Source organism: Amia ocellicauda, chromosome 16, assembly GCF_036373705.1.
Source record: "Amia ocellicauda isolate fAmiCal2 chromosome 16, fAmiCal2.hap1, whole genome shotgun sequence".
Lineage (NCBI taxonomy): Eukaryota > Metazoa > Chordata > Actinopteri > Amiiformes > Amiidae > Amia > Amia ocellicauda.
Genome location: NC_089865.1, coordinates 7,903,317 through 7,929,329, shown reverse-complemented (window position 1 = coordinate 7,929,329; position 26,013 = coordinate 7,903,317). Strand labels below are relative to the sequence as shown.

The following is a 26,013-nucleotide window of genomic DNA, read 5'->3' as shown; positions in this document are numbered from 1 at the left end:
TTTACAGTTCTCTCCTCTGCTGGCGCTGGTGCATAGCATCCTAATTTAGATCTGTGCAGTTAAGCATTACAGCTGATAAGATACTCGTACTTGATTGGTCCAACCAACAGTCTGCTTTTGTCAAAGTTTGATGCTCACTTACTGTAGCAGAGGTCCCAGTCTGAGGTATACTCAATGCTTTTTGCTATTTATACTTTTATCTTATTTTATTTCACATTACATTTTAAATATAACATTTTAGCTGTGACTTTCTTATTGATTGCATTGGATTGCACTGTACAAATCTGTTCTGTTCAAAGTATTAATTTCCCAATAAATCCAATATTTTCCTATAGCTGAAAATATATATGTACATTTCAATGCCAGTAGGTCACTAATCCTGTGTTAACACTGACACAGATATTCAAACCTCCTCGACTTCAGATGTAAACAGAAATATCAAAAGAAACCAATGCCAAATGCTGTTATATTTTGTAAACATGAAGGACAACATCTGAAGGTTTGACTAAAGAAATGGAAAATGTAATGATATGACACATTATGTTATTAATTTGTTTAATTATAATAATGAAGAACTTAGTTGCAGAAGACCCTGTGTCCCTCCAGGGCAATTCCAAGGCAATTACAAAAAACAAAAATAAATATTTTAATGTGAAATGTCATATAAATGTTGTAATGACAGAACATGGACCTGCAAGTTCTGATTTTACAGTGCAATTACAAAGATTTTCAATATTTACAGATGCATTCTTAAACTTTAACTTAACAGATGTTTATAGTTACTGAAATTAGTAGTTTATTTGTTTTCAATTTTAAATAGTAAATTATTATGCATTATTTAATAATAAATTAACCCCTATACTGCATTGTTCACAAAAATACTTAAAACACTGAAATATACAGCTCTGGAAAAAATTAAGACACCACTCCAAGTTCAGAAATCAATGTTAAGTGGTCTCTTAATTTTTTCCAGAGCTGTACGTATCAATTATATATTTTCAATTTAGTTTCAACAACTTTGGGCTGCCACTTCATGGAAATCCTTGTCTTACATTATAGCACACCTTAAAATGCTGCTTTCACACTAGACAGTTGAACCCGGGGGAGACCCCATGGCAAAAATGCAGGGATTTCACATTGAAATGTTCAACCCGAGATTAAACTCTGAAGCCGGGGTGAACTCGTCCTGCTAAAGACCTGGGTTGAGATGTCCAACCCAGGATGAAGTGTTCACCTTGAAAAACATTAATGCGAATCGTAACCTGTGTATTATAGCTCCAAGCACATGTGAACGCAAGCAGAGCTAAACTCAGGGACGAGGCACCCCAGGGCCACCCCGGGGCCATTTAACCCCGGATTAGAAGGTGTAGTGTGAAAACAGATTTTATTTTATGTCAGCTATTGCAGTTTTTGGTTCAATTTTCCGTTTCTACATTTACATTGGGTAATTATGCAACATTACCTTTAGTGTGTAATAACTTTCTATTCAAAATATTATTATTATTAAATATAAACGTATCCAGTTATTGTCTTCTCTAAATAACTTATAAGAGGATTAAATTGTTGAGTAGAATACATTGTGTTACTACCATTTTGGAAAGGTCACTTAAGCAATTACATTATTCTCACTGCCCCTGGTCTTGCTTAACTGCAATGTCTAATGGAATAATTATAATAGGCATTGTTTAAGTTTAAAAAAAAATCAATATTTCTACTTCTGTAGTTTAGTTTTTCCCTATGGGATCACTGCTGTAAACAAATTGACAGGCAATCGCCTGTTAATGGCATAACAGCTTACTGTTCCTTGTTGTGTTTGTTTTTTTGACAGTAATAATACACAAGTTGAAAGTATTAAATGGATACAGAAGAATCATATGCAAATACAGACCAATATCTTGTAGCAATAGACCTTGTAAAGTGATAATTGCTAAACTGCTCAATAAATAAATGGTGCGGGTTGAGGGGTGAGTTGAAACCTAGGATATGTATTAATAATATAATAAGCTTAAGAACATTAATGTTGCTTCACTGCTTGTAATTCAAATTCCTCACAACCAGTCTGAACAATTATCTTTCAAAAACTCAGAGGCAAATATGCTATCACTCCCACTGGCTACCTACTCAACACCCACACGTGACCAAGGCACGCTTGCCATGTATCACGAGAAAGAACATAAGTTTATGAGGGCAAGAAGTAAAACTGCATGGGTTTACATTTAAAATAATATTGTTCTTCAATAAGGAATGAATGTTTGACAAAAGTTGTCTGTTCAATTTTCATCAAGATCTTTAGGTTTGGTAGAAGCATTGTCATAATGTAGTTGAAGATAATTTGGAGTCCCAAATTAGTTTAGAGATTAGCCTTTGCCAATATTTAAATTAAATTAAACTAAAATAATAATGTATATAAATTGTGATTTAGTTGCTGGTTACCCCAGATGTCTGGAGCTTTTGGCCTACTTCTTGTCAGAAAAGTTTTGCAGGTGCTGTGTATTCAACCTATTTGTGATACACTTTATAGTTTATAAAAGTCATACTGTATTTATAATCTACGATTTAATTATTGCTGTTATTCACCTTATAGTATTGTACTTCATCTGCTGGTGGACAGATTCTAAACTAGTGTACAATATCAGATTTGACCTTTACTGCAGTTTAGGCCTGAATTAAATCAAAACTTCGACCCATCTGCCAACTGCAAATTCCAAAACCAATACTTGATGGCGTCTGTCCAATGTACAAACATAAGAAGCCTTTCGAAAACAGAAAGCCACCTTAGAGTAACATGCTTGGAATGTGCAATTGGCATTGCACTCTTGATTGTCATCTTTTGATATAAGTCAGGCCCTGATATTAATTGTTTGTTTGACATTCATCATTTTCTGATTATGCAATGGAGAATGTTTGGACTATCCTCAACTGTTACCAATACAAATGTCACAATAAAACCATTTACTAGGAGACCTAAGTGCAGATTGTATGTGTATTCAGAAAAATGTAATGAAAAAATAAAATATGCAGTCGAAACTACAGGAAATACTATTAGATGTATATAATGCTTCATAAACATTGTATTTGGTTCGGAAGAAAAGAAAAGGGAGAAGAGAAGAAAAGGATATATTATGTTGTTTTTCCTTAGCTAAGTGAAGGTGATGACACAGGATGCCAAATGCCAAAACAAAATATGCATTTATTTTATTGAGACAAAGTCCTCAACTACTGAAACTCAATATCTTTCATAAAAATGTAAAAGTTATCATTGTGTCAGTCCCTAGCTCTTAAGCCAAGTGGTGTTGTATATAATTGGCAATGCAAGCTGCACGTAAGCTTTGCACTTTGCACTAATAAAACCTGACAGCAAAGAGGTAGGAGGTAATTATTCTGTATGTGTCAAAGCAATAGAAGAATACTGTGGGCTTTGAACCTGACCATTTTGGGGAGAAACAAATACACCTTTATCAGCTAGAAGCACTGAGGAACTCTGACAGAAAATATGTAACTCTGCATTGCATACAAATGACTGTTTTAAATCTCAAGGTGTTACTTAAGTGGGAATTTGAAGATCCGGAAGCATGGTGTGGTTATAAATGACCACTGCAACATAATGACCTCGTGGATGTGAACCTTTTATTCCTGCAAAGTCAGTAAGTTAATACAATTCTAAGAATGAATTACATTTGATAAACTGCACTGTATATTTATGGCATCTTTACAAAATACATTCTCAAACAGTACCATATACTAGGTACCCAACTACTAAGAATTCAAACTGTCCATTGGAAGAAAACTGGTTGCAATTGCATTATGCTGAACTCAAGTATGCTCACTAATATCAACATAATAATGACTTTCAGATTTGCATGATTTTGGCTCCTCATTCAGCAGAGGTATCATCACTGAAAACTCTCTCCCTGACTGACCTTCAAATAAATTTGAAAACTGAACCCATCAACATCAGCATTGAAGGGAACAATATTTATCACTAGGACAACTTAAGGTCCCTGGATGGTAATGTCAGATTGAGGGGAACAAATAAATTCAAAAGATTATGCCCGAGTCACTTGATTTCTTGATCTCAGGCAGTCTGTATCACTGCAAGTCAAGGATACACCGACACACATAAGCAGTATCAGTCAAATGTGTTCTAAGAAAACAGTGGTAAATACAGGGCCCTATCAATATTAACAACATGTACGTAAATAAAATATAGAACAACCACTATATGAAACTATATCATGGATTTGACATTGTTAATTAAAAGGCAATCTGGTTACGCTATACGAGAACAAAAGTAAACAACAACTCAGTTGGTTATTGTTAAATTGTGTAATGGTCTAGTGAAATCTTATACATGTATTTATGTAGATTAACTCAAAGAACTGGGCCTTTTCATCTCAAATCAAATAAAACTTAAAACTCTGAAGGATGCTGACAAATTCAGTCTGTGTTGTAGTGCTTGAAGCACTGCAGACACACCAAACCTTCTAGAGGTAATTAAATACAGTCTTTGGATCGACTGAAAAATACTTGGATTGAAAAATGATATGAGTTGCATAACATCTTTATTTGTCTTTACATTCTTCTGGAAAAGTTAGAAATCAGACTAGAAAAACAGAAATGTCTTCATAACTAGCCAACCTCGGAACACCATAGCACTGACTTTAGGGGTTAATACATTATTTTGAGGAATCATCAAGTATTAAACTTGTATAGTTATGATCCCCATTCCTCTTCAGAAGCGATGAGACAAAGCATTCATTTGTGACCTTGCCTGTTGTGAAAGCCATCCTTTATTCTACTCAGTGCAAGTCCAGAAAGCCAACGTAAAAGGAACAGTAGGGTAGTTAAAAATCCACAATGGTGACTTGACGATGGAGAGGCAAGTTTTCCCCATTTTATTTTACCTTGTGGGATTCGGTCAAGTGTGAGACACCCTTTGGGACCCCAGGCCAGACATAAGAGTTGTTTTCTCATTTTTGGCAGAATTATGAGATGTAGGCATTCCCATGGGTCGTTTTTGAGATTAGCGCAAATTTGTCAGAAAGTATATGGGTGGGGTTGGGGTGGTGGGTGATTCCGATTGACTTGCATACGTCAGCTATATACAGTACTGTGCGAAAGTTTTAGGCAGATGTGAAAAAATGAAAAAAATGAATGAAATGAAAAATGAAAAAAAGTAAGAATGCTTTAAAAATAGACATGTTAGATTATATTTATCAATTAACTAAATGCAAATTGAGTGAACAGAAGAAAAATCTAAATCATATAAATATTTGGTGTGACCACCCTTTGCCTTCAAAACAGCATCAGTTTTTCTAGGTACACTTGCACACAGTTTTTGAAGGAACTCGGCAGGTAGGTTGGCCCAAACATCTTGGAGAATTAACCACAGTTCTTCTGTGGATTTAGTCGCCTCAGTTGCTTCTCTCTCTTCATGTAATCCCAGACAGACTCGATGATGTTGAGATCAGGGCTCTGTGGGGGCCATACCATCACTTCCAGGACTCCTTGTTCTTCTTTACGCTGAAGATAGTTCTTAATGACTGCCGCTGTATGTTTGGGGTCGTTGTCATGCTGCAGAATACATTTGGGGCCAATCAGATGCCTCCCTGATGGTCTTGCATGATGGATAAGTATCTGCCTGTACATCTCAGCATTGAGGAGACCATTAATTCTGACCAAATCCCCAACTCCATTTGCAGAAATGCAGCCTCAAACTTGCAAGGAACCTCCACCATGCTTCACTGTTGCTTCACAATTTGACTCATCAGTCCAGAGCACCTGCTGCCATTTTTCTCCACCCCAGTCCCTGTGTTTTCATGCATAGTTGAGTTGCTTGGCCTTGTTTCCACGTTGGAGGTATGGCTTTTTTGCCACAAGTCTTCTATGAAGACTACTTCTGACCAGACTTATCCGGACAGTAGATGGGTATACCAGAGTCCCACTGTTTTCTGCCAATTTCAAAATTGCACTGCTGGACATCTTCCAATTGCAAAGGGAAGTAAGCATGATGTGTCTTTCATCTGCTGCAGTAAGTTTCTTTGGCCGACCACTGCGTCTACAGTCCTCAACGTTGCCCGTTTCCTTGTGCTTCTTCAAAAGAGCTTGGACAGCACATCTGGAAACCCCTGTGTGCCTTGAAAAGTCTGCATGGGAGAGACCTTGCTGATGCAGTATAACTACCGTGTGTCTTGTTGCTGTGCTCAGTCTTGCCATGGTGTGACTTTTGACAGTAAACTCTCTTCAGCAACCTCACCTTGTTAGCCGAGTTTGGCTGTTCATTACCCAGCTTTATTCCTCCTACACGGCTATTTTTGTTTCAGTTAATGATTGTTTTTCAACCTACATTGAATTGATGATCATTAGCACCTGTTTGGTATAACTGTTTAATCACATACCTGACTATATGCCTACAAAATCCCTGACTTTGTGCAAGTGTACCTAGAAGAACTGATGCTGTTTTGAAGGCAAAGGGTGGTCACACCAAATATGGATCTGATTTAGATTTTTCTTCTGTTCACTCACATTGCATAATCTATTGACATTTTTTCACATCTGCCTAAAACGTTTGCATAGTACTGTATATGTAGATGAAAGCACCATGTAGACAAGTCACACATTGTGATAGTGTTGCAAGTCAAATGTGTAATAGCTGCTGATTTTTCACATATAGTCACCTAGTAATATGGACCGATCAGACATTGTGAAACCATCTCTTCTGTCAAATGGTTTGATAGTGTCAATCATTGATTCTCGTGTCATTTTGTATGGGATACATGCTAATAAAAGGCTATGTTCTAAATATATTAGAACATACATATCCAACATTTCTTAAAGGATTAAAATACAAAATGTCACGATGCAGTGATCCTCAGTGTATGTACACTGTATATTAAGATGCATTTATAACATTATTTTAAAACAATATACGGAGCCCAAAATGCTAGGCACAGAGAGTTGGGGCCGGATTAAATCAAAACTTGAACCCACCGGCTAATAGAAAACTACAGAGCTGTACTCAGTTGCAGCTTCATTTTTAGTAAGATGACACTTTCTGCTAATCATAAATGTAACCGCTATGATGTACAGGTTTGTAGTTTTCTATTAGTGGGTGGGTCAAATTTGTGATTTGTAATCCGGCCCTTGGGCTTTCTTGCCGTTATTTTGGAATTATTTTGCATCCAACTGCAAATTAAATCCAAAGGTCAAAATTAAAATGTTCTCATGGTCAAGTAATGACAATTAGTAAACAGTATCTATGAAAAACAGTGATATAAATTATGAATACTGTCTATCTATATGTAAGAATGAATTTGCCCTTAAATCAAGAGCAACTAGATACTGACTGAACCTTACTGAATTAATACATTACTGAATAGCCACAGATAAACGATTACAATAAAACAAGCAAACAACAAAACAGCGTTTGATTAGTAGTTTATTTTTCTGGCTCTGTTATTACCTTATTAACTTGATTAAATGGCAAATTCCAACAGCACATGTAATACTGAGAGTGGAGTAGGCTTGAACAGGGCACTTAAGGAGTCATTTGTATTAATTGAAAACATAAATACATTTCATAGTTTCAGTAAGTTTAGTATTTAAAGTGTTGATTACCAATTTCTTTATATCATTTTTTAATTTATTTCTGGTACTATCCATACTCCCACTATATTTTATTAAAATGCATTTCCAATGCCCACTGTCCTCCTTATGGGGTTTGTCATTTCCTCTGTAATTTGTAATACATTTTAATTTGGCACTTGGAAGTGTATTTTCATGAAGTGGGAAGTGTGATGGGATGTGTTGTATTCTAGTCATTTTGGCAGTTGTAGGGTGATGATAATTGACATTGTTTGCAGTTTATTTTGTTTCTGTAGTGGCAGATAAACCCCATAAACAGCCAAAGATGCCTCCATGGGCCTTGTCCCTGGACCCCAATGGGGGCCTAGGCAGTACACAGAGCCCAGCCTCTATGTCCAGCCATTTTCCATTTCTACATTTCAGATTCTGCCACGCTCATGTCTGAACGTGGGATTAAAAACTAGATCACTCACTCTCGGCAGAGGCTTTCAGCACTGCACTGCTCAGGAGCCCACGGTTATATTTTAAGATTTGTATTTATTGTTATCAGATAGAAAAAAACAGATGTTTGAATCTCATATTGCTGACAATGTGCTTGTGAGATCAAATAACACCTTTAAGTAGACAATACCGGTTTGTTTATTTGTTTCAAAACTAAACAGTTTTGTTATGAAGGTCAGCTATTTTAATTTGAAATGTTTTAGTATCATACAACTATGGATGTGTCACAGTATTTTACAAAACTTCTATATAATATGTTTGCTTGCTTTAATATGTAACCTGATTAAGGCTTTAGAACATTTTATCATAGATGTCTTTGATCTGGGAACATAACTAAGCCTTGTATCATGGCCTTCACATTGCAAGGTTAAAAAAAAAACTAAAAAACTTTGAAAGTATGAAAACAAACAAAAAAATATATATATTTCTAAGGTTTGTGGAATATATCCTGTAGCAACTACAGCACACGCTGAGATACTATCACACATATCTCAGTTTCTTTTGTTTTTACTTCATTGCTGAAGGCTCTAAAACCTTGTTTGTCTTCTCAACCTCTGAACATTATTAACTGCAAGAGCTGCTTGCATATTTCAACAAGTATATGCTACCCAGAGAGTACATACTAGAGAACTTACAACTGTCTGCTGCAAACAGCTTGAGTAACTGGATTTCTAATGAGTGGTACCCACACACACACTAGTTCAGAAAATGTATTATTAATATACATAACGCTGACACTGTATTATTAGTAATTTAAAAACCCTGACAAATGTCTGATTAAAAGTAACCTGGCCACCCAAATCATAGAACAATTTAATCCATTTAAAGACCAAATGTATATGCTGCTTGTTTACATTTGTTAGATAATCCAAGGATATTTGCTTTGGTGGAATGAAGTATGTATTTTATTATTATATAATAATGCAGATTACATTTGTACAATTCTTCCACATATATGTGTAGTAACTAATCAACCATGCCGTAATTAAACAAGTGGCACGATTTTGTACGTTTAGAGAATAAACAGGATTGAAATGTCCCTTGTTATATTTATTCAGCTTGATCCATATCTGCCTATACCGCAAATAAACGACAGCCCAGGTCAGCAATTAGCCTACTTAAAATGCAGAGAGAACTACATTTCAAATTAACAGAAGATGTTTTCACCCATTATCAATGATTGGTAATGCCTGGGTTGAAGGGGAAAGCAATGCAATGCCATTTTGCATTTGAGCAACTATTTGTAAATGTTGCTTCAGTTTCAAGTGATATCTGACAGCACAAAACACGTTTAAAAGTGTAATTTGCTGAAATCGCCCTAAGCCTCTGCCCTCAAAGGGTTATGACTGAGCCAGTACTATGCAGACCAAAAAGTAATAACACAGATTTAATAATTTCTCATGAAAGTGCTTTTGCCTCAAAATATTTGTGAATGTAATGAAAGCAACCTTTTTATTAGAAGAGGGTCACTATGGACGAATGTTTTTATATTTGATTATACAAGCATTTCTCCCTTGGATGCCTTCACCAAGACTGTAAACATAAGCAAACCTACGGACCTGTGCAGACAATGTGAGAGATAATGCAGGTAATGAAACAAGGGAGACGCCTCCTGCTGCAGAGGAATCTTACAAATGTAGTGAAAAGCTGCTGAAGGATGTTGATTGTCAATGAAAGCTAACTGAAATGTACTGCACAGTTTTCCAAAGTATTATTGAGGGTAAACCTTTATTTAATCTTTCCTTTCCACCTATTTTCCTCTTTTTAATGACTCCTACAAGTCAAGGACATTTAAAATACTGGACTTGCAATACCTAAACACTCCATACATAGTTCCCTTTCAAGTTGAAAGCAGACACCAAGAATATGTTAAATGGGTTACTAGAGGCACAGGTACTAAGCATTGTAGAGTAGAGCATCAAGGACAACCATAGCAGGAGGTTACAAAGGAAGATCTGCTTCCCAGTGGTATGAATATGTTGCTAACCAGTCTCTCGTGCACTCGGAAGACCCACAAGAGAGAGCTTTCATCTCTGTTCAAGACAGAATACCATGTTTAAGAGGGGATGTCTACTGTTGTGCTCCCTTGACCGAGGGGAGACTTCTGAGTTGCCTTGGTTGGTGGAGTGCATCTACTTCTAGAGGACAGAGGTCAATATCCTCACCTCATAAGAGCTGCCCCCTGTCTTTTGAGGTCCTCCTTACTTCTACATCAAGGCTAAACGTGTCACTGTCCTGGTCATGCGTGGGCAGGTCTGCTCTGTGCCTTTCCGCTGCTATGATTTCTCCCAACCCAGAAATCATAGCAGGACCATGGGTTTAAAATGGTCCTCCTGCATGCCCTTCAGTTGCTACAGAGAATGTGGTTTGTGTTCCTAGCAACGGCCCCTATTTAGATACCAAGGGCACTTCCTGCTTCACCGGGCTCTTATCACTGAAGCACAGTGTTCTTTGCAGCATTGTAATTGTGCCTGTTTTTATGTTCCTGGCCAGAACCCTGACAATCACAAAACATTTGCTCTTGGATACATTAAAAACTGTTTCATACTCCTGACCACATAACATTCTACTTTCCTCTTCAGCTATGATGAATAAAATGGGCAATATTCACAGTTGTACTTGTTATTTCAGTTCGCCGGAGATCTTTGTGCAGAATACCATCTATCCCTTAATGCTCATTTGTGGATTAATTAAATAGCTACTGGGTCCTTGCTGAATTTAACTGGCATTGGTTCTTTACCTTATTCATGTTTATTCATGATCAACATTAATATATTAGTACCTTTGCAGTATTTCTGTTTCCTAAGGTACTATCTTTGAAAGCATTGTGTGAGTTTTCTTTTTCCATAATCATCTACCAAAACAATAGAACACATTTACAATGGAAAACCAAGGAACTATTCTACATTAATAGCTGTATCTCTGTGTTTCTGCTTTCATGTCCAGTCATGGATACTGATTCTAAGTATGAGTTTAAGTAAGAGTTTAATTATCTATATTTTATAAGTGTTGAATAACAATACCCTACCTTTAAAGGAAATATAATAAATAAAGGAATACTAAAATATGCTGCATCTAATGATCATGTCGTAGCATTGTAAACTAATATGCTGCAGAATTGGAAAATTATATCTGTATCCATTTCAAATTGCAAAGTATTTGTGATTTATGTAATTTTATGTTTCTGTTTTGAACAAGAGTCTTGCTTGGCTCTACTTCCTTATCTTTGAAGTAGGAAGCACTGCCCAAGGGGTCTGTAGGAATCCGATTGAGAAACGTCACTATCAAAGCTGCAATTGGCCCCTGCGCATGTCACTCAGAACAGGTCCCTTCCCACTTCCTGATCTATTAAACGTGACGTCTGTGCAGGTTTGTCCTCTTTTGCCATTTCGCTAGACCCAAGAAAGTGAACTTTCTGTGTCTTGTCTGTGCACTAGTACTTATTATATTTTTATTATTATTATTACCACTGTTTCAGTTGGTTGGCTTCACGGCTGTGTTGTTCGCCACCAATATTAGTGTGTGTGTGTGTGTGTGTGTGTGTCTCTATTTATTGTATTAGTTATTATCGATAGCTAATCCGATTCTGTTCCATCCACACATTGGGGTTGCGCTTTCGGTTTCAGTTTCGTTTAAATACAGCACTTTTAAAAATAATAGTCGTGTTTATATACACTCACCTAAAGGATTATTAGGAACACCTGTTCAATTTCTCATTAATGCAATTATCTAATCAACCAATCACATGGCAGTTGCTTCAATGCATTTAGGGGTGTGGTCCTGGTCAAGACAATCTCCTGAACTCCAAACTGAATGTCTGAATGGGAAAGAAAGGTGATTTAAGCAATTTTGAGCGTGGCATGGTTGTTGGTGCCAGACGGGCCGGTCTGAGTATTTCACAATCTGCTCAGTTACTGGGATTTTCACGCACAACCATTTCTAGGGTTTACAAAGAATGGTGTGAAAAGGGAAAAACATCCAGTATGCGGCAGTCCTGTGGGCGAAAATGCCTTGTTGATGCTAGAGGTCAGAGGAGAATGGGCCGACTGATTCAAGCTGATAGAAGAGCAACTTTGACTGAAATAACCACTCGTTACAACCGAGGTATGCAGCAAATCATTTGTGAAGCCACAACACGTACAACCTTGAGGCGGATGGGCTACAACAGCAGAAGACCCCACCGGGTACCACTCATCTCCACTACAAATAGGAAAAAGAGGCTACAATTTGCACAAGCTCACCAAAATTGGACAGTTGAAGACTGGAAAAATGTTGCCTGGTCTGATGAGTCTCGATTTCTGTTGAGACATTCAGATGGTAGAGTCAGAATTTGGCGTAAACAGAATGAGAACATGGATCCATCATGCCTTGTTACCACTGTGCAGGCTGGTGGTGGTGGTGTAATGGTGTGGGGGATGTTTTCTTGGCACACTTTAGGCCCCTTAGTGCCAATTGGGCATCGTTTAAATGCCACGGCCTACCTGAGCATTGTTTCTGACCATGTCCATCCCTTTATGACCACCATGTACCCATCCTCTGATGGCTACTTCCAGCAGGATAATGCACCATGTCACAAAGGTCGAATCATTTCAAATTGGTTTCTTGAATATGACAATGAGTTCACTGTACTAAACTGGCCCCCACAGTCACCAGATCTCAACCCAATATCTTTGGGATGTGGTGGAACGGGAGCTTCGTGCCCTGGATGTGCATCCCACAAATCTCCATCAACTGCAAGATGCTATCCTATCAATATGGGCCAACATTTCTAAAGAATGCTTTCAGCACCTTGTTGAATCAATGCCACGTAGAATTAAGGCAGTTCTGAAGGCGAAAGGGGGTCAAACACAGTATTAGTATGGTGTTCCTAATAATCCTTTAGGTGAGTGTAGTGCCTTATACATTGTGACTGCTTGCTGTGTTGGTTTTTTGTCCACAGGACTTTTTCCTCCACAGCAGGAGCACTAGCAGCAGAAGTCAAATGTGAGGCCCGGCTGCCTGGCCTGAGCCTTGGTGTGTAAGAGATCTCGCCTGCGTGAGAGGCTCCTCCACCGGCTTGTGCCTGCACTACAGCCCACGTCTTTGGCTGTAGGAGATCTCGCTCTCTCAGCTCGCTGAGAAAGAGTTCTGTTACGCCTCCTTGTTCGTGTGTACAGGCCTTGGAAACCTGTGTAGTTAAGCCTACAGGCCTACCCGGCACTTGTGTCCTGCACCTGGTGCTTGGAATATACAGTGTTCTGTCCGGCAACAACAAGGTTGCGTCTGGTTGGTGATGCAGTGCCCCCGTGTCCATAAACATTGCCAGATGGAGACGCACTTACAGAGGTGAGGCCGCTAGGCACTCCACTTGTCACGGCGGCGTTTCCTTTGTGTGCCTCCTGGTGCAAACACTGACCGGCGCCCCCGCTGCATGTTTCCCTGATCACACGTGTGTTTGCTCCTCTCGCCCCCGCCATTGCACTGCTTGTGGCCAACGCACCTTACCTGCCTGGAGTGGGGAGGTCCTATGCCAAGTCTGTCTGGGCATCGACAGTGGGCATGAATTGGTCACGACTTCCAGGTCTGCTACAGAATGCCCGGAGTCCCGGCCTCCCACCGGGCTCTGCCACAATCACCGCCGCGCCCGGTGATCTCACACTCCGGCGAGTGATGGTAGGGGTTTGGTGGCGCTGGATCTCCACCTCTCCCTGAGCCCCTCCATCTCCTTCTCCAGACACACAGCTTCGGCACCTGCGTCTGCTGCTGCGCCAGCTGGTGATCCCCCCACAGCAGCCGTGCCCCCCCTGCCTTACGTGCCCGCGGTGCGCGTCCCCACACGAGCATGTGAACGACAGGGAAGGGCCCACGGGCTCCCTCCCCCTCTTCTGAGTCGATGCTCCTGGAAGTTGGGGTTTTAGAGTCTTTTCCAAACAGATTTTCCACTGGTTTGAATGCTCCAAGGTTTTGAAGGCCCTGTTCGTTTCCGAGGGTCAAGTTTCTTAAGACTCAATAGCTATTTAAATGACTGAACACTTCTGTATTACATTATTCTCCCAGTTAACTCTTCTGTTGCCGGCAAAGACTTTGTTATTTTCCGGTTCCGGTTCTGGCAACAGAGCTACAAGTTGAGTTGTGGCAGCAAGTTACCGGTTCAGGTGAGAGAGCAAGAGAAAGTGTTGTGCGTTGTGCGTTGTGTGTTGGATTTCTGCCAGCCCCCAGTCTCCTATTGGAGGAGGCTCGATTTATGCCTGATGTCAATCCATGCCATCTTTTGGAAATGCCGGTTTGCCTGGGTTCGTAGCTCTGTGTCGGGATTTCGACACTCGCCCACTTCAAAGGGGTTTATAACCTCCAAGCCACATTCACCAGACGTTTTCACAGCAGGGGTTCCGAGCCATATGGCCCATTCTAAGTGAGCCATACTCCCAAAACTGTTTGCCGGCCTTCACTTTCAGACCCTCTTTGGCAAAGATGCTTTCACGCACTCTCCAAGAGAGAGAGCAGTCCCTGCAGCTGGCCCAGGTTTACTCCGTTGCATCTCAGGCCCAGCAGCACAGGCAGCCTGCGGCAGCTCGCCAATGGGGAGGCCCCCCCAATCAAGGCTCCCAGGTCACAGCCCAGGCAACAGCCCCGCCCTCCTGCCGATCTCCGCCAGAATCTCACTGGCAGGCAGGCGCCCCCCCAGGCTCACCGTCCCAGCTCCTGGCAGCCCACGGCAGCTCGTGGAAGGAGGGGACCTGGCTCGACCCCACCTCCTCCACCACCCGAGCCCTGTTCAAGCAGCTTCTGGCCCACCCTTTACACCCCCCAGCAACTCTCAAATTGGCAACTCCGCACCCAAGACTCTTGGGTGCTCCAAATTATATCAGTTGGCTACTCCCTGCAGTTGCAAACACGTCCACCCCATTTCCAAGGCATGATGTGGACGCGAGTGAGGGACCTGGTCCAGTGTGCGGTGCTTTGTGTCAAGAAGCGAGCAATCCACAAAGTGCCCCCTCTGGGGCAGCATGAGGGATTCTATTCCCCATACTTCCTAGTGCCCAAGAAATATGGCGGTTTCTGCCCTATGTTGGATCTGAGGCAGCTGAATTGCCACCTCAAGGTGTTGCGCTTCAAGATACTCAGTCTGCGCACCATGTCCCAGGCCATCAAGCCTAGCAACACGTCACATCACGTTTTATTGAACAGGAAGTGGAAAGGTAACTGTTCTGAGTGACGTGCGCATGGGCCAATGGCAGCTGTGATAGAGTGACATTTTACGATTGGGTTCCTATGGAAGTGCGCAGAAACCCCTCCCCCTTGGGCAGTGCTTCCTTTTTCAGATAACCGGGGCCTGAATTCACAACCTATTGTTCTAAATTTGTATTGTTCTAAGTTTCAAAGCCAATTCATCCAAAAAATTCTATGAGAGAAAGAAAACAACAAGATTAAATGATATCTGAAAGCTTATTTTTCTAAAGATAGCTTATATTTTTACTTTGTATTACATCTGAGTTTCAGCTGATGCCATTTATGTGATGTATATTTGCAGACACACATCAATCCCATCATACCTTTGAGAATGATACTAAGCAAAGAAGAGCAATGTCTTTGAGGATGCAGTTGCACAATCCATGCGTATCGTATTCACCTCTTACCACTCCAAATAGATCATAAAGGGTCAGTGAAGTTAGTGTGTTTTTATCAATTATTCACTGATATAGACAATTGTGCATCTATTGCTATAGGACACAGTCTGGGCTGATCACTTTCCACAGCCTGCTAGGTACCCAGAAATACATTAAAGACCATTTTGAAACTCAAAAATTAAAGGCATAAATCATTTAAAATGCCTAATGTTCCATAAGAGAATGAGGTAATGTCCTGACTAGTACGTCAACGTCCTACTTCTAGTGAGGATACCAACCTAGGAAGTATGGTTTTGTTTCATTATACCATGCATATCATTTTGTTAATAATGTTTTATCTCAACAGTTGATCTATTTCTGTGCAATATTTCTTCAGAACTCCTTTCCACCCAACAACACAACACATTAAATCTGAAGTAAATAGTGGGTTGGAAGGCCAATTTTATATATACACATTTAATGGACTGAATATATAAGAAAGAGATTAACATGGTTATTCTGATGATGAGCTTACACTCCTAGTAGTAAAATTGCCTGTTGTTACTTAAAATAGCGAGATATTGACAGTATTGATGTTTATCATCATTCAAATCATATACATGGTTGACAAATATATGGATCAGAATATTGTTTGTAATTATTGTTGGAGAGTGTTTTGGCAGCAACAACTGTCATGTAAAATAAATGTAAAGCAAAGGTTAATTGGGTGTAAATAATTCTCAGTGTCCTTGAAATGAAAACCAAATATTAATATTAATTGATTCCCTTTTTAAGTCTTGTAATGTACAGTGGTTACATAAATGTAATGAGCGTCTGTCCATGAATTATGCTGTTAGATATTAGGTCTGTGTGACCCCCCTACCCTTGTCTAATTGCCCTGCATTCAACTTTTCTAGAAGACATGTGTCAACCATAGTTTTTTATCGAGTATGTAATATTAAAACTGTTATACCACAGTTAAAGCATCAGTCCCTAGGGCTCACATTATAGATGCATGAGGTGTGAGGGTGGAAGATACCTAGTTTTGGTGTTTTTGTTCATTTTCAGCCTCCGTGTCCTCACACAGAAGACTACGGTCTCCCCTTAACTAGTCACACCTACATGTAATCAATCGTAAGAATTATTCTATTACAAAATGTAAATAACTTTGACTTTACTGCTACATTATCAGCTTGCAAGTGTCAAGCGTAGTATCACTTACACAAGTAAGGATATTTACATTTCTTAATTTCCTGTGAGTTGCCCAAACATAAAATTAAATTAAAGATTAAAAAGTTGTACAAAAACAAAACACACCATAGTAGGCAAAGGTGACCTAGAAATGTTATATATTGACTTACCCTGTTAGAGGATCGAGAGCAATTCCTTTAGGGTTATGAAGGTCAAGATCAATCAGTGTGATGCAGGTGTCTTCATTTTGATTGCATACAAATATTCGATCACTGACCCGATCCACAAAGTAAAAATTGCCACTTAGCCAATCTATGGCCATTTGTTCCACATCTACAAATAAAAAGAGGAAAGACACAGTGAAAGGTTTCAAGAGTGGATGCCAGAAAAACAGTGCAAAATGAAACCCTGGCTTATTGTGCCAAGACGACAGTTGCTAAAACAGTTGAAACAACTGTTCTTTTTTTATTTAGCAAACAGTAAATCATCGTTGAGTAAACAAACTTTAATGAATTTAATTAAAAAATATACGCACAAGAAAATTGTTTGGGGTATAGTGCTGCACAAGAGGCTAAAAGATGATCTTTGGTAAACATGATATGACAGAAAACACCTGTCTGTGAGCTTTGCTAATGCACTATAGCTTGTATAGCTCAAGTCTTTTTTGAATGATAATGTTTTAAAATACTAGAGATTTGAGTTGTGTTGGTACCATTACCTTTGAAAATAGGATTTCTGCTAAACACACAAAGCATGTTTTTTTTTTTTATATACACATATATGTGTGTGAAGAATTTTGGAGGGTACTGTAAATTGTATTTCTAAAAGGAGATATTTATCACTTTTTATAGAATGTAAATAGGTTGTTTTCTGCCACTTCCTGTTGTTAACCGATTTTATTTATTTTATGAACCTGAATTCTTTAAAACCCTCCTGAGTACTGAACCTACAATGGAGTTGCAATTCCCCAGGCTTAATCATTTTACTCCAAGTAGATCATAAAGAGGCAGTGAATAAATAATATGGTTAACACAAGAAAGAAAAAAAAAGTACAAATGAAAGTAGCAACATTTGCATTTGTGATAATATGCATTTGTTTTTATGTTGCTTTTACTTAAATGTATTCATGTTATTAAATATGCATTTTATAACCTTTCCATTTGAAATAAAATTATAATGTAAGTAAAACCCTTCAAAGCTCAACAGAATATAATGCTCATGCACTTATAATGATAAAACAAACCATACATTTCAAATGGATACAAAAGGAGAGATAGCAGATATCTGCCTAGGGCCCAACGCCTACATTTCAGTGAAAGGTCTGAGAAGGATACGTTAGTTCAAGCCCTCCCATCCATCAACTATAATGACAGTTATTTGTAAGAATGTTTTGAAGGGGGGAAAATGGCAAAAACATGCAAGTAAACAAACAAAACAAGACTCGATTTTTAGATGCTGAACTGGCAGTCTCCTACTTTTTAAATTTGAATGAAATATTAAGCTTGTACAGTTTCCCTCAAAAGTGTTTGTATTTGAATCATGTAGTGGGACATTTTTGCATACTGCCACAAGGAAAGAATTTCAGTCTATGAATGTTTTCAGCATATACTTTAAAAGTAGGGCACATACCAGCCTACAGTTCATCATATTTCATGACTAAGTGTATGACTAAGTCAAGGATGGTTAAATCCAAATATATACTTTATCATATGTCTTTCTTAGGCATCATAAAAACCTGTTCCTCAACAGTCAGTGTTCCATTTAAGTTTATCTCCAGGTTGTTGTTGTTGTTGTTTTTTATCATGGCAATACAATGTGTGTTGTCCATGTATGGACATTGTCATTTCTCAAGAGTCAGTTGTCAGTGTTTGATTGATTGGGGGTTATTTATCAAGGATTACTTAGTATTTCAATCAGTCACCAGTTATGATTAGTCTTATTCTGTCATGTATCCATCGTATTTGGCGTCAGTCATCATGTAAAACAAGTAGCAGGTATAATTTATATTTCGGGCAGTTGTCACTTGAATTGAGTATCAGGTGTCATTTGGATTTGGAGTCAAGGAAATTCTCCTATCAGACTATCATTTGTGGGGCTTAACTTATCAGCCACATTACAGAGCCTTTACTTTCTATGATTTGAATGTTTATTGTGAATGTCAATCACCTAGTAGAGCGAAATCAAACTGCAATGGCCTTGTTAAGATTATTAATAGCAGTTTGCATAAGCAGTTTTCATGGAGTTGATCAAACTGCAGTTTGCATCAAAACCAAATTCCTGCTTTAATGCATAGCCAGCTACCCCCATGTAGGAATGTTGGCTATATAGAGGTGACACTCCTTCATTATGTTAAGAAAAAATCTTAAGTGAGGTTAAAAAAGATCCAGTGAAAGCAACAGCTACATGAAAGTCCCAAAAAGTGGACAATTGTGTAATGGTCAAATGATCAAATGCTCCACAAATTACTTGTGACCTAGTTATAGCAAAACCCAGCAGCCTTCAAGAAAATTTGGGCGTGTCTCAGGTTATTTCTCACTGAGTGCCCATTATGGTAATTTAAGTTCAAAAGCAAATCTGTGTTCAGTTTGGTAAAGATTTTAGTTTTTTTACTGAAGCCTCTTCTGACTGATATGAAAGCTTAATGTATTTGAACAGAGAGAAAACGCAGTGGAAAAGGAATTCAAAAAGTCCCAAGAAATGATTAGGTCAAACCGTCAGACGTCCTGTTTCAAATATTTTTTGTTTTCTAGGATTCCCCATAAAACATTATTTTTAATTGAAAATTAAAAGGAATTACATGACATGCCAAGTATGATGCTTCATAGCTACTCATACTACGGTAACAATCCTCACGATCCATAAGAAAGAGATAGCTGTTACTTTACAATACTGATTAATCTACTCATGTCCAGTGGGAATTTGATCTGAGATTCATTCATCTCAACTCATTCAGACTCTGTTTTTAGATATTTTTCTTCCAAATAGGATTAAATGTATATATATTTTTCTTTCCTTTTATTTGGCTCTTTCTGTATGTTTCTTGAAATGTGTAAATTATGTCACAGCTGTGAGTTGCTATGGTTAAGGGCACCTGGAATGAAATAAATAATAATAAAATAATTATGTTTTGTTTCTCACTGCCGCTGAAATGGATGACGGATATCTTAAGTAGACCTCATAAATTCTAGTTTTTATTATAGACTGAGACCTAGTTCAATCCTTAGATAGGTAAGAAGTAACTTAAGGCCAGGGTTGCTCAATCTATTTTTTAATGATCTATATAGAGATTTTTCATTTACCTACCATATATTTTGGTAGAGTGCATGAAGACAATCATGTTAAATAGGATTTTCAGCAGCAGACTGGAATAATTTCAAATCTCAGAAGCTAATTTACTTGAAATACTGCAAATGAGGTCTAATATTGTACTCAGAATGTGGTGTTCTTTTGATGTTATTCACCTTTATATATTTAAAAGAAGTACTGTTTATACACTCAACATTTTCCTCTTTAATAGTTTTTCTTGTTAACAGAAATCATCAATTGTGGTGCCTTATTTCTCCTGAAACAGAAATTAACTTCCTTTTTTCAGATTACATTTTCATTTCTGATTGCCTTCACATTCTCATGAGACAACATGCAGTCTTTTATCCTTCCTAATTTACTAAATTGGAAGGTTTTCAAATGGCAATTATAGAATTTTAGGGTGAACTGTAAAGTGACATTTCAGTGCAACTTTTCTGTTCTTGTCAATTGAAATGTATTTTATTTAAACACAAAGAGTACAAGTATTATTCTGGTATAAGGCAAAAAGTATAATTATAAAGAAATAAATATATATTATTATATTAGTATTTGCTTTCCAAAGTGCTAAGACAAATTATAAGGGTTTATGGATCGTTTAATGTAGGCCTATTTCTCAAATGCCAGATCTACTAAAATGATTGAAGAAGTATTTGCTAGTGTCTACATTTCTAAAAAATCATAATGATTTTGTTTTTTTTATTATTAGATCTCAGAATTGATTAATTAAAGGTTCAAAAAATACAGATGCTTGCATTATTCCAGGCATAGTAAAGGTTCATGCCAATCATAATATAATTATAGTTTAATCGTATCAAGATAATCCATTTAGATGGATAAGATATGCATGCAAAAATAAACTTGTTTGGTGTCATTTTAGAGCTGTAATTAATTTTGTAAAGTTGTTTTGAAAATAATTCCAATTATGTTGTAATTTCCCTTTAAAAAAATCTTACAATGGTGAAATGATGGATTATAGCATCCACTGTATATTGGGGGGAAAGCAATCTTAAACTGGCATTCTTTGCACTCTCAATCAGTTTGGCTCCTTCATTGAGCTCAAAAGAATATATGAATTTAGGTTTTTTATGTATCAAAGCCTCCCACATTAAAATTGTCTTTGCCTTAGTAATCCTGTGATAAAACACTGGCACAATGCCTAAAAGATAACAGAGCTGCAGCTATAATGATTCTAGCAATTAGTATGCATCCATTGGCAGGCTGTAAGAAAGAGGTATATTCAGTTTGGAAGCTTGATTAATCATAACAACACAGTATATCACACAACATGAAGCTGGGACCACGAGGTTAAGGCTTACTTATCAAAATAAAAGAGTAACCTCTTTGCAATAAAGTAACCATGTTAAATAAGGTAAGCATTAAAACTTTTCTACAAAGATTGACTGAACTAATAGACTTCCAAGAGTGAAAACTTTATAATCTTCTACAATGTCAAGCACTGTGACTGTGAAGACCTGATTTAATTAATTGATTAATTAATGTATTATTATTACTACTACTACTAGTAGTAAAAATAATAACAATAACCTAATTGTAATATTCTAATTATTAGTTTCAAGAACTACACCCATTCTGACAAAGTGTCAAGTATATATCAGGGTGAGTAATAGTGCTAATCATCATGTGGATCCTTGTATTAGAAAGAATAATATCCAGACACATTCATCACCCACTCATTGACTCCAAATAGTGTAAGATGGGGAGTCAAATTGCCAAGACGTTCATCGTATCAATAAATCATCTGGACAATGGAACTCTCATTAATGAAAACAAAATTGTAATTGTTACCATTATTTTTCTTAAAAGGAAAAACACATCTATATTAAAATAGTGTAAAAAACTGATTAAAAATAGAGAAAGTCTAAATATTATAATGCCATCTTAAACTTATATTGTCAATATATACCATGATATATTATATCAGCTGTGATGGATGCTTTTAATTTGCATAATTTTAATTTGTACACTTAAAAAATAACAAGGTTCTTGTATATTTAAGGGAAAAAGCAATACTATCATTAAAAACTCCCATGCACTCTGGAATGCACTGTGTTATAATTTGCAAAGCACATACAAATAAAAATAGAAAAACACAACACATAGATCAGTAGTCAGTGCTCCTGGATGATCAAAAGTAAAGAACTTATACTCCTAAATAAGTATTTCTGAGCAGAAAAATAAAACATACAATTTCAAACCATAAAAAATACCAATTTTGTATAAGTTTCATAATAGAAAAGCATCCATATATATTTAGAATTACTAGGGATTATAGTGTAGCTTGGGGGTAAAAGTTCTTGCATTCAGTTGGGGCTCATTACTGAGGAAGAACTGTCAGTAATATCTGGTAATTCCCACTGAGCTAGGTATCACTGATTAAAGAGAAAGCATTCTTAAAATAGCCTATGAGCTGAATATTTACAGCAACGTTATTTTGGAAGAGGCACCCTTATGAACTCAATGAAAAATTGACTATGTTTTGTAACGTAAAAATACAAAAAATGGCTTTTGTAATTCAACTTACCTGCTTTTAAGTATTTTATGTATGCTGTTTCCCTATACACACATACTAGTACATATTTTGCACATTGGGATAGAATATCTTGAATTATTTCAATAACAGAGGTTTAGAAAAGGTATCACCCAGCAAAAGATGAATCATATTCAGGTAGAAAACCTTTAGATCCAAATGCATACAGATACTACACCTCTGTGACCTCCATGCCTAGGGCCATATCATGCTCCCTATTTGTTAGACTGTACTAGTACTGCACAGCTAAATTAAGAGGACAAGAAAGGTTACAAGGCATATGAGGCAAAAAACCTACCACTGGTTTGTGATGTAATCTGCAGTATTTTATTCTAAAATATATCCCAACCATACTTAGTATAGACAACAACAAAAAAAGGTGTATGCATTATACATAATATTTTGCAAACTTTACTCACAAATAGTAATAGACCAAATAGCTACACTAATAAATTGGCTTGGAACTTTAGTTAAGCATAACAGAAGTACATTTGTATTTTGCTGTTTTTATTATGCTTTTTGTAGTATTCACAATTCACAATAACCAAATGGATAAACTGTAGGTCAAATATTTAATTAGAAAGATTCCTGTATTCTTTATATCAGTGAAAGCAGTTGTAAAGATGTGAGGGTTTTTGTGTTTGGTTTCACTTTTGTGTGGGAAGCAGTATCATGTATAATGCACAATTCCTCTGAAGGTTGATGCTGACCCACATACATGAAACAAACAAAAAACAAAATCACAGCCCCTCCCATTTTCTTACTTTGTAGGCTTTGTCCTGTTCTTTTCTCTTGTTCTTCAGAGAAACCCTTCAACTTTGTCATCTTGGCACATCGTAGCTGACTAGCTGATGCAACTGCTGTGACCCAACAAATTGACTCTTCGTTGTAATTGAAATCCAATGTTAGGGTCCCATTGGTATCCAACGACTTTAAGGTTGGCATAGTAGATCCGTTAAGATATGTTACAGCAATATTTTCTGAGTTTCCAATCAAGAGCACAGGTGGTCTATCACTGGGTTCTGAAAAAAGAGAGAAAGAAGGAACGAAAGGATGAATTGTTAACATAACAGCCTTTACACTCAACAAATGTGTGTCAGTTCTTTGGTGTACAGTTGGTGATGTGCCAACACAGCACCTGTTATGTCTGAGAATAATGTATTGCAGAAGAGGTAGAATAATTATTCCTGCTCTTCGTCTACAGAGCCATAAAAGGATCTCCTTAAAAGAGACAGTAGGTATTAGACAAGCAAGCTTACCTACACATTACTTTTCAATGCAGTCTATGGGTGATTTAATGAGTGTCATAAGATCTGCACCACCCACCTCTGCCACCTAATTGACCAAATGATATTTCAGATACAGAGTTCATTTGGACAGGGCATGATTTATCTCACTTCTTAAAGAAACTTTAACTCACATGCAGTTTTCTTAATTCAGGTAATAAATCTTCACGTCCCTTTCAAAACCCTTTTATGTTATCTGCCGACAGCCACTCATCTAAGCAGATACTTTCTCTCACTCACAGTATTGCTAAGATAACTTAGAGTCACTATCATTCACAGAAACATATCCTTTGAAAATTCCTTACACACCTTCCCTGTGATCCTGCAGTGAGATAGAGACACAGCTTTTGTCAATTTCCACACAAAACAACAGCAGTAAAGTCTATTCAAGCTGGGGTAAAGCATAAGTCTGTGCTATGTTTACCTGTCACATTATCATTCAGACTGGATTATCTTCCTCCGTCTGCCAGTCCCTGAAGATGTTACTTATTTACTGTTTTATGCTCTTACAGCTTTTTTGGTAGTTTATTTTTGCAAATATAAGTACATCCTTTTAAAATTTAAAATGGGAGTACAAATCTCTTTCATCTGTTTTTCATTGCTCTTCTACAACTATTATTAAACCTGTTTTGATGACTGATGTTTTGAAAAATGAAATGAATGAAAACTAAAATCAAACACCAGTTTACTGTATCTAGTAAACTGGAAATCAAATATACTGATCAGATATACTAGGAATGAGAGTTAATTCTTTGAAGGCTCAAATATATAAAGTAAACGTAACTGTATTAATTGAATAATGTTGTGCAAAAGATGTAATTTATTCAATTAACAAAACATATTCTGTTTTTCTTTATTTCTAATGTACTTCTCACACTTTTAAGTCCTCTATCTGATGCTCCCATACAGTATATAGATCTGTACTAAAATGCAGATGTGTGAATTCACATAACTAATGGAAGGCCCACAATTATCAAGGTATTGCAATCTGTTTTGCTAAATTAATATTAATGTAGGTGAATTCTGGGTTCAGTTAAGTTTATGTGTAATGATATTCAGATTATTCCTAGTAGAAAACCAGTCATGTTGATTAAAAGCTCTAAGGATGCTACACTCAAGTGAGGTCTAATATGCCTAGGGCAATCACAGACTACCTACGTGAAACTTCAGTACGCCACCACTGTGCTGTGACTAATGGATAGCTTCCAAAGTATGCAGTGTAGGAATCTCACCTCTGGAATTTCATATAACCTACAGAATACATGCAAACTATAGCCCAGCCATATCTAGTACAATGAGAACTAAGGGCTATTTCTGCATTACACAATCTTCTCATTGTTCACACTACATTTTCCTGCCAGATTCAGTTTCAAGATGACAGCTTCCATGTGAGAGAGCGTCCTCAAGGCTGCTCGGTCCAGCATTACTCCCATCTGCTGGAGAAATGCCAACTTATACCCCCCCCCCCCCCCGCCCCATATCTGAAGCACACCACCGCACATATATTACATGATTGCATTGAATGTACAATTATAAAAATTCATTAGGATGTGAACAATGACATTTTATTAAATATATACATATAAAATGAGATAATGCTATATTTTGTAAGAAAGGAACAACTCTGAGCTCTCAATACTTCCGAGTATATGGACTTAATAAAAAAAATTCCATTTTTGGATGACTATTATTTGAAGTTTAACAGAGCATAGTGCATTGCTATTTTGTTTCTAAAGACCTGAATGAACGCAATGGATATAAATTGATCACTTACAGAGGGCTGCAAAAATGCAATTGTGAAGTGAATATGACATAATGGTTGTATTATGGTTGAAAGCTCTTGACAGTCAGATAACGTTTTTAAAATGTCTGTACTCTTAAAGTATCTGCATTAATGAAGAAGAATGTAGCTGGAATACAAAGACCAGCTGTTTCCTGTCTCAAGCCCATGCCTTGATTTCTTGGTAACAAATCATAAGCAGAGCTGAAAAATAATTCATAAATTATTATT

General features: G+C 37.4%; 1 protein-coding gene across 1 annotated transcript in view; it reads right to left on the bottom strand.

Annotated features, from left to right (window-relative positions):
* lrp1bb (low density lipoprotein receptor-related protein 1Bb) overlaps positions 1 to 26,013 on the bottom strand; it is a 316,016-nt gene that overhangs the window by 206,610 nt on the left and 83,393 nt on the right. Inside the window, exons 6-7 of the mRNA XM_066688514.1 lie at positions 23,481 to 23,738; positions 17,033 to 17,195 (exon numbers count right to left, since the gene is read on the bottom strand). Coding sequence (XP_066544611.1) covers positions 17,033 to 17,195; positions 23,481 to 23,738 — 421 coding nt within the window. The remainder of the gene's footprint in view (positions 1 to 17,032; positions 17,196 to 23,480; positions 23,739 to 26,013) is intronic.